The sequence below is a fragment of the Phasianus colchicus genome, chromosome Z (assembly GCF_987193195.1).
Source record: "Phasianus colchicus chromosome Z, bPhaCol1.hap1.1, whole genome shotgun sequence".
In the NCBI taxonomy this organism is placed as follows: Eukaryota; Metazoa; Chordata; class Aves; order Galliformes; family Phasianidae; genus Phasianus; species Phasianus colchicus.
The window spans coordinates 66633685-66644208 of record NC_143476.1 but is presented as its reverse complement, the minus strand read 5'-3'; the positions used below and the strand labels follow the sequence as shown (position 1 = coordinate 66644208).

Sequence of the window (10524 nt, the reverse complement as noted above, 5' to 3'; positions counted from 1 at the left end):
GGCTCCCAGCCTGTCTGCCTGTCTGGGACACGGGGGTCGTGCGGGGCGGAGGGCAGCCCACCGAGCCTGAGGAGGATCTGGCGAGTGAAGGGGCAGAAGTGTAGTCCAGGCCGATGGTTTTGAAAGGCTGTCTTTGCTTAAAAAATAAAACAAAACAAAAAAACCAACACCGTGTGAAGGAACTGAGCTTCACAAGGTTGGGTAATTCTATGGGCTCCTTCCTGTAAATGTCTGGAGTTATTTCTTTATCTCCCTTCAGCCAGTTCTGTCCGTCATGCATCTTCAGGACCTTATCATCTGTCAGTGATGCACAAACGTGGCCTGTGCTCCTCCAGTGGAAGCATTTATTTTGCTTCAGAAAGGAAGACAGTCTTCAGAAACTTTAAGATATGAACAGTATCTGGAAAAATGTTTGTGAACCCTGTGGATCACAGGAGTTCAAGCAAAGAGTTGATTAAATGTGTAATATTTCACAGATGAATGTTCAACTTTCATTTCCAGTGAGAAATCTGTAAGGGTGGAGAAAAACATCAGCCAAGAACAGAAAAGTCTTTCTGTGCATATTTGCCACTTATGCCTACATCTAGTTAAGCTCTAACATCTGATGAAAGGGCCCGTGAGCACCAGGAAGATGTCTTTTATTGTTTATAATTTCCCACCTTAAAAAACATCTCTTATTTTCTTAAATGTGGTGTTCAGTTTTGGGAAAAAAACTGTTGTATGCTGGAGAAGTCTTTTAGGGGGAAAACTCTTCAGTTTGAAAAATAACAAGGTAATGGCATTTCCAGGTACAGGGAATCCAAGCTGTTTAGATAGCTACTGCTGCTATCATACAGTTTAATGCGTTTGAGTCAGTAAATGTAGAATGGAATAGATAGATAATAGATAATAATAGAATAAAGATACTTGATAGAAAGTTTATATGCTTACTCAGATAGTCAACCTGGCTTTTTTTTTTTTTTTTTTTTTAGGTAGAAGATCTCTTCTTTCTGCAGCATATGTGGACAGCTCAAAATGGGAAAACAGACAAAAAGAGGAGCATAACTTGGGTGAGAAAAGCTTCTTTATTTTTCCACCACTTTGACTAGTGTCTAACACTATAAATGTCTTACATATTCAATGCTGTAATTCTGAAAGAAAGGATTTGTCCATTTACACAATGTTTGGTTTCTACAAGCTTTTTAATTTTTTTTTTCCCACAAAATCTAGACCTTACATGAATGTCACGTTTTTGTGTGTGAAATCTGTAACAACTGATTCTGATTACAGCTACTGTTTTAGCTGTAATGCATTGCAAAAGAGGCTCATTCTGTAAGTATTAAAGGACTCAAAAACTCTCTAAAATGCTTATTTAATTAATATTTTCTTCATAATTTTGCGAGAGGCAAAAGTACATCCTGATGAAATTTTAGATTTTTCTTTTGAGGTAAATTTGAGATGACATACCAACATCTTATTGGTGACTATGCTGCATAGTAAGCATTACGGAAAATGTCTATTCTACAGATACATACGCATTGTTTAATAGGGGTAGAATTTTTGTACCATAAGTGAAACAGTTTTGGAGACCTCCCTGATGCATAATCTTTGTCTTCTATTTTCTGTTTCTTAGCACTTAAACTATATTTGTTAACTGTATCTCAAATTATGAATCTGAAAGAAGAATCAAGAGGTGAAATTTGAGGGCTTTTCTCAAACCAACGGGGGACAGACGAATCATAATATTTTTAGTGCACTAATTTATTTGTTATTTGCCTGTAAAGAGGCAAACTGATTAGTCAGTGTTTTACAGTGCATGGACCAGAACAGCTGGTAGGGGTTGATTAATATAGCTTGGATCCAGCAGTGCCTTGAAACTCCTTACTGTCAACCAACAGGTGGTGTTCAGTAGTAGCAGACATTGACATCCCATTGCATTTGAGCCTGTCACTTGCAGATAGAATACAATTAATATTTTGACCAACTTTATAGACAATACTAATCTATTATAGAAGAAAACGTTGTATAGTTTCTTCTACAGTCCTTGTTTGGCTATCACCAGGCCTAGCAAGACCTGGCAAGTTTTTGCTGCTTCCCTGCCAAAGATCTTGATCCAAAGCAGATACTTGCAATGTGGACTATGAAGAACTACTTTCCATTTTCATTCTGTTAATTCAGTGTCGGCTGTGTTAGCATTTTCCAAGAGTGGGCAACACTAGAGATGTTGGCTCTGTTGATCTCAGTTGCATGGTTGCGCATACGGTCTTCTGTGTAGTAAATGGTGGTTGTAGCTGGTGTGAATTCTTTGTGTTGAGGAGATACTGCTTTGTTTTTATTCCACACAGTTTCAGAACTGTTATTGTGCAGAAATATGGCATGAGAATGTGCTAATGGGAAAAAACAGGTATTTTTGATTTAAAGAGGAAGGTATTATTTAAATACATATAAAGCCAGTTCTCTGATGCAGTGGTGTGCTGCCATGTTGAACTCACTTACTGCATCTATATAAGATATATTCTAGTCACTTCTCTGTAGTATCAATTTAGCAATACAAGCATTAGCAGCCAACTCCAGTACAGAAAAAAATGCGGGAAAGAAAAAGATTGTATTTTGTGTACACAGAATATATATATTTTTAAATGTAAGTACTATAAATGTCTTATTTTGGAATTTACAAACCTTGTGGTGATAGGAAGATATGGGTTTGGAAGAAATTTGAGCTGTACTTACTGAAAAATAGATAGCAACAGCACAGGAAGCATGACTGGACTTTGATTGCATAGTGTTTCAGTTGGTTTGTTGCTAAACAAGGGTAAAATTAAGCGATAGCAGGTATCTTGATGAGAAAGGTTGTAGTTATCCAAACCTAAGAGGTTGGCAAAATTCAAGTGAGATAGATAATAGGTTTTTTTGTTTAAAAACAATATCCCGGTACCTGAAATGGCTTATCTGAAACACCAGGTGGCAGCACTTCCGTTGCTAAGTCCCGTCATTTCCAATTGAAGCATTCTTTGGTACAAGGCTGTAGTTCTTTCGAGAAGCTGCCAGGGATGTGGATAAACAGAGAAATGTTAAACATAAGCTTGTACTCACTTCAGCCTTCCTTCATGTTTTTCTTTCTGGAAAAACCTGGGGCTCAGTTTTATGAGCTTTTAAGTTGCTGTCCCATCTCTGGGTTTCTGACCTGTCCTGGACCACTTCAAGGAGTTAAGGTTAGCTCATGTTCTGTGACTTTACATATTAAAATCATTAAAATTCTGCATGTGAACTCTCCCAGTGTAGATATGTGTGTAACAGTCTTGGAATTGAGGCTTTTTATTTATTGAAATTACATTCTCCTTACATACTTAATGTTTCCTAAGGTAGACTTTTCATCTTTGTGAGCACCTAAATAAAAGAAATGCTTGGGAGTTGAGAAAGACTTGGGAGTTGAGTATGGCCTATAGTGGTTTTAGGTATCAGCTTCCAATTTTCAGTGAGGTGTTTAATAGAAGTTGTTCTGGAGTAGATAATTATGTCCCAACCTGTGCATCTATCAGATCCCTGTAGCAAATGCAGATTTCTGAATAAATATTTTTCTGAAAACACAGAAGATGAGTGTTGGCTGATAGTTGATATGTTTAGGTGAGGACCTAGCCATTGACCTGGAGATAGCATTTCCTCTTCTCTTATTTTTATCACTGCTGGAAATGCCCTTGTAGTCTTCACCTGTGTACTCCTTCCTGAGTGCTGGAGAGAGGAAATGCAAAGTGAAATACGGATACTTTCTGTAAGGATATTTCCACAGAAAATGCTTTACCATCTAAAGGTTGATCTGCTCTCTTAGTGGCTTTGTAGTGTTACATGGTTTTTGTGGCCTACATGATTTGAGCATCCCATGTTGTATTTTGCAAGAGCTGGTCCTTGCCTTGGCACCTTTGCTCTGAATTTCCCTTTCATTTCATGGTGATGAAATACTCAGTTAGTTGGAGATAAGCTGCTTGTCAAAGATGATCTTTTGGTGTTCCCAAGAATACTTTCAAGTGTCTTAGGAGGGAAAGTGTTACGTAAATACAGAATACTGTTATGCAGCAGACTGCAGCATTATCCAAACTGAAGAGTCAAGCAAGACTTCTCATTTTATGGTAGCAAAAAGTATTTGCGTGTACCTTGTAATTTTAGAGAGTAGCTGTAAGATTAGGGTAGCAAACTGAATACAGTTTGTAGTGTTAGAACTGTATATCTCTCAGTGTTAACTGGTGGTACAAGAACAATTTTAAATCACTTTTTCTATGGTTACTAGTACAGTGCTGCTTTCTGTCCTTTCCAGTATTGCCAGAATAAATGGTTTAGTCATTTCTGATGTGGTGCTCACTTCAGGGGTTGAGGTCAGATGACCTTTATGGAAAATGAATAGTAACAAGCCACGCCATCAGCTCTTGCACTGCAGCCAATGGAACTGATCCAGGAGCTGTGGAATGCAAAAAAGAAAAGGAGGTGCAAGTGATAGAGATAATACATTGGATTCCTGTGCATGGAAAACTGAAAGAAGAGAATATAGTTGGAGTCTCTAAATATAATAGATTGAAGGTCATCGGTTCTTGTCTAACAGCTGATGCTAAACAGCTTAGTCTCCGAGTCATCAATTTCCGGTAATAGTACAAAACTAAAACTATAGATTAAATTCATGAAGTTCAGTGTTAATCTACCTGTTCAGCAGTCGAAAGCTTAAAATTCCTGTATGGTCAATTTAATATTGTTAGATGATTGCTGAAGCAAAATGCTGTTACGTTAATAAGGCACTGGCACAGTGCCCAGTTTGATTAATGGAATTTCTTCTGACCTGCTGTTTGTCACTGTAGGGTATATGAGTATGGTATGGCTTGTTTCTGTGTTTCTTTGTTTTATCAAAGAAGAAAGGACGAACACCAAAGGTACTGTCCAGCATGTGTGAAGCTTGAAAGCAAACATGAATTATCAGGACATCTGCTTAGGCTTTTTAGATGAGTTATATTCGTTACCTCATCCAAGACATTCTAAGGTTGAGAACCTTTCCTTAAATTATTTCCTGTTGGAGTATTTAAAAATAATTGAAAATATTATTTTCATACAACTTCAAAATGAAATATTGATAAGGAATCAATTTAATTTCATGGACTCAGGTTATATTCATAGAAACGTAGAATCCTTAGAGTTGGAAGGGATCTTTAACGGTCATCTAGTCCAATTCTGCTGCAATGAACAGGGACATGCACAGCTCAATCAGGTTGCCCAAGACCTTATCCAGCCTTGCCTTGAAAGCCTCCAGGGGCGGGACATCAATCTCATCTCTCAGCAACCTGTTCTAGGTGCCTCATTCACCCTCACTGTAAAAGACTTTTTCCTTATATCTAGCATAAATCTCCAGCCTCCTTAAGCTTGAAACCATTTCCCCTTGTTGTGTCAGAACAGATGGTACTAAAGAGTCTGTCCCCTTCTTTCCTGTAGCTCCCCTCCAGACACTGAAGGGCTGTTATCAGGTTACCTTGGAGCCTTCTTTTCTCCAGGCTGAACAGCCCCAGCTGTTCCAAGTTATGTGATAACTCTGTATTTTTCTGTAATATTGGCTGATTAAACATACTATTCTTCTTTTTTCCTCTAGCTGAATTAGCCAACTTAATGGACAGAACCTATGAAAGAAAGCTGCCTGTCAGCTCTTTGACAATAGCCCGGGTAAGAAAATAATTTCCGATCATGAAGTGATGGAAATGACAATGGAATGCTTATGAAATCAAGGGAGCTCAGAGGATGTAAATGATATCACCTCTGCTGTGAGCTGTGGGATCATAAATGTCTTGTTATACTGTTCAGTTGCTGTATAAAACTGTTTTATTGTTTCTTTGAGCTCATTAGTTAGCACCTGGACTGTTGAGTCTTCAAAGCAGAAATAGAACTTTTTCTCAGAAAAGCTGGGCTTGACTTTGTTAGTGGGCTACACTTTTTCATAATATACATTTCCTCCCTTCCTGTGTTTTCTGTCTTTATTAGTGAGAGCTTATGACGTCCTCTCAGGTACTTCATAAGAACCCAGGCTGGGAAGGAAATGCAGTGTGTTAGCATACTGCCTACATTCTGAATCACCACTGTGGTAACAGTATACTGGTACACTAATGCTAATTAGAATTCTTAGCACTATTCTCTGTGGAGTCACAGAACAATTTGTGTAGTTACTGAACGTTCTTGATTACTGGCTCTGAAAATATCCATAGAAGAAATGGATGTTCTTCTCCTTTCTATTGCTTAATCACATTTACTTTGTACCCTCCTCATGTTTCTGCTTCGGGCTGACCTCTGGACTGGTTAAGTGACATTTTCAGATTTTCAAACAGCCTCCCTTTCTAGTACCTGGATCTCACATAAAATTCAGATTTTCTAAAACGAACATAAAGTACACAGGCATGCTGTTGCCACACTTAGAGATGAGATCTATATATATCTATATATACAAGGAAAGTTAAGAAATTAAAGAACAAGTACCAGTTGTCTTGAACTGTAATTTTTAGCTTATTTTTAGGTTGAAGAGAAACTCTGACCTTCCTAACGTGTTTTTTATGTATTCTGAGCTAAAGACATTGTGTAACTTTATGCTCATGTTGAACATACCAGAAAAGAAGATTCACTGTTAGCGTAGGAGGAAGTCTGATCAAGAACCTTGCTTTTGTAGTTGATAGCACTGGTAATTTTGTGAGGTTTTTAGTGGGAGGAAAGTTGTACTTTGCAGCTTGGAGGTTAATTTATTTTTCTTACTGTTATTTGTATGTATGGTAAAATATAAGATGCCATCATCCTTCAGAATTGATATTATTGATATTGATATTACATTATATATTGATATTACATTGATATTATATATCAATACACAAAAAAGGCAAAGGGGAAAAGAAAGCTTTTTAGAACGAGAGCAAACAAATATTGAGACTCATTGAAAATTGGAAAAAAAGTTAGAAATTGAATGCATGCTCAAGGGATATATTTTAAGCTAAGAAAATAGAAAAAAGCAAGCAAAATAGTGTGTACTGTGCTGTAGGGACATGGTTCTCAGATTGTCCCCATGTGCAATACATAGCGTTGCTTATAGCTTGGGGAAAGTTGGCTGAGTGTAGAAAGATTTTATTTTCTGCAGCCCAGAAGAAACCTGACTGGGAGCAACTGAAGACTTGAAGACCTCCATTATTGTTAGATACCTAAATATGCAGAACAAATGTGTTGTGTGTATTCAAGTGACATTTTCTTCTAATATGCTAGATAAGTGCTCCCTCTTAAGCTTTTATTTCTTATTTTTTAACCAGTTTGTTGACAACATTTCTTCACGAGAGGAAGTGGATCAAGCTGAATATTACCTTTACAAGTAAGTGTCTTTACTAACAACATAAACTTTGAGGAATACAAATACATATCATGAAGTCTTGTCCTTTTAAGACTGGGACTCTTTTGTGTGCTGTAAAAATACATGTGTCTGCTATCTTTCAATTCACACCCAGGGGCCTTTTTGATAACTTCCCCTTTGTTTTGGCTATTTTCTTTCCAGACCTCTGCCATTAAATTCTGCCAGGCATGTTAGTCTGAGCTGCTGAGCAGCTAAAACTACTTCCAGTGACAATTTAAATTATGGTTGCTGGAATAAAGGAATTACATCTATTTGCAGTATTTCCTTCTCAATCTTTTTTTGTCTTTCAAGTGATAATTTAATTAAAATGGCTATATGCATTCTGTAAGTGCAGGGAAACTATCTTGTTTTCTCAGAATGAACATAACTGTAAACTGGATTGCTGCGGTAATGATCAAGACAGCAAGGCTAAACAGAATATGGTTTTGTTGCTTTTAAAAAAAAAATCTCCTTTGTTCTCTCTGTCCCAGATAAGCTATGTTAACTTTATTGCGGGCATTGTTAGGGTTTTCTGCAACTAGTTTGTGTTGCTGGTAGTATCAGATTGAATGCTTCCTTGCTTCAGATCGATACACCTCAATATTGATTTTGAGAGGGCAGTAAATCTCACTGATCCCTAAAATAGATTAGTACTTTCATGGATGATTACATACACATTTTGAGACATAGTGTTCCTCATGGAGAAAGTAACCAGTATTGTCAAAGTGGATGAGAAAGCATGTTACAAACAATGTCATGTGTTTATATGTAAATAACAATTGTTGTTACTTTAATGAAGTTTATGGTATGGATGCTTTAAGTAGACTAATAGTTGTAAGTGCATGAGTGCATGATACTTAAGATCTCTGTGATCTTCTGGTATTTCTGAGCGATAAATGAACCTCAGCTTCAAGTTTGCTATTACAAGTGATATCTTACAATGAAAAAATAAAAGCAGGAGGAAGAATCTTTTATAAAAGTGCAGTTAGCGAAGCTTCATTTACTTCTGGACCACATTTCATTTGTCCTGTCATATGAAATTTAGAAGTCATTCTGGGATTCTTCAGCAAGCCCTGGAGAGAAGAAAATACGGAAGTCAAGTCTGTTTAAGACCACTCTTTTTTTTAATTATTATTATTTTACAGATGCACTGTTAATATCTTGTTTTAGCATTCTTGAAGTTTATTACATGTAATGTGCCACAGAGACTCCAGTTCTCACTGGTTGAGTTGGGGCATCAGGACAGCCAAGAGGAAAGTTTAATAGTTTAATTTCTGAGCCTTAAAATGCAGAAAGTAAAATCCTGATAGTAGAATTAGATGTTTCTATGTAATGTATCTTAACAGCTCTTTCCTTCTTGAAAACAGGAAGGTGAGAGAGTGGCAAAAACTTAGAAATACCAAAAATCTTCTGTAGTAGAAAGAAGAAAATAGAATGGGGAACTCTAACATAAATATCTTCCTCCTTCTCCATCTGTGGCTGGTTAGTACCTCAGCTTAAAATACAGGGCTTTTTTTTCTTTAAGAGCACTTTGTAAAGTAGAGGTTTGCAGTTCAGAAATAATTGCAGTTATTTACAACTGCTCTAGGATGTAATTCTCCTGCAGTTAGTAAGATTAGTTATGTGTTCATCAAGTATGATCATTTGTAATTGATACAAATTTTAGTAACTGATAAGGAGAAAATAGAAGGATACCAATGTGTATAGTTGGAATTTTTCTTGTATGTTTCCTTATAATGTTGCTTGGTTCTGCCATTGTAAAATGTTTAATCTTTTGGTGATGCTAGTGTAAGTTTTCCAGGAGACTTCATTCTAGCATGTTACATGAAACTATTCTCAAAACGCATTAGCATGCAGGTAGTGAAACACAGTATAAAGAGGTCTGTAATTCATGTGAAAATGTAAAAATCCCAATTATAACGTAAGCTTCCCTTTCAAATGAAAATAAGTTTGCTAGCTTCAGGAAATACAAGATGTGGTTGGTACCCACAAGGTCTCTTTTATTATTCTTTACATTTTGTGCTTAGGCTAGAGTTCAAATGAAGGACACGTTTATAAAGATATCTCCTGGCAGCTGGGAGGATGTTGTCACAGAGTCCTGCAAAATTGGCCACACTGTGAGACTTAAGGAGGTGGAAGAGAGGCAGAGTTAAGAAATAGAGAAGCTTTGTCAAGAAATCTTTTTCTAGCTTGTTACTTCATTAATGAAAAACAGTTCAAAGCGCATTTTTTTGTTCTATGATGACAGTGAACTTTTTGAAAAAAGAGAAAAGCTGAAAAAGTTTTTTTGTGTCTTCTAAAGCATACAAATCCATTGTGAACAAGTGGCATGTATGTTTCCTGGTAAACTGTCTATATGTGCATTTGCCTGAATGTAGCTATGCAAGATGCCCCCAGAGTCCTGTGTTTTTCCTCATAACTACTTGTAGAGTGTAAAGGAGAGATTTTAATGTTTATCCTCAGTGTTGCATGTTTCTGGCAATCTGAGTTAAAGGATAGTCACTTTCAGAGCCCTTAAAAGTTTGGAAAATATTTGTGGTATGAAAGGGCAAGCTGTGCCAGTGGGAGGATTCAGGGGAAGAAAAGTGGCGTTTCCATTTTCACTGTGTGTTTTTTTTCCTGAAGACAGGAGTGCTAGAGCTTGTAAGCTTTGTAGAGTGGGCTTCTATTATGTCTGGCAGGACATTGTTTTGAAAAGTAGTATTTTGGAGTATCACTATAACGTGTTCAGGACCACAAAACACAATGTACATATTATATTTAGTCCTTTTTCAACTTTTTGTGCATTTAAAATAGTGAATATCTAGCCGCACAGTCTCCATAGAGGATCTTGAGCTCTCAAAAATAGTTATGTGGAGACTGCTTTGCAACATTGTGGAGTATGTCAGTAAAATGGTAAAGGCATGACATCACCTGCTTTCAGTACTCCTCTTTTTGTTCTCCTCTGAATATCTCTCCACCCTAACTGTCAGACTTAAAAACCCTTTCATCTCCTAGGATCTCAGTAGAAATACTAATCAGAATGCACTTTCTGCTAGATCAAAGACCTGCAGTTTGCCTTACTTCGTCCTGTCTCACTGAAATGTCACTATTTTTCACATTAGGGTGGTTTTCAGATGATCAAAACATTAGCATAATGGCAGTTTGAAGGCTGATTGAGT

The 10524-nt window shown here is 37.0% G+C and overlaps 1 protein-coding gene across 1 annotated transcript in view; it reads left to right on the top strand.

Annotated features, from left to right (window-relative positions):
- The window catches only part of MRPS27 (mitochondrial ribosomal protein S27), a 48355-nt gene that overhangs the window by 335 nt on the left and 37496 nt on the right, over positions 1–10524 (top strand). Inside the window, exons 2-4 of the mRNA XM_031602606.2 lie at positions 972–1049; positions 5600–5670; positions 7287–7345. Coding sequence (XP_031458466.1) covers positions 972–1049; positions 5600–5670; positions 7287–7345 — 208 coding nt within the window. The remainder of the gene's footprint in view (positions 1–971; positions 1050–5599; positions 5671–7286; positions 7346–10524) is intronic.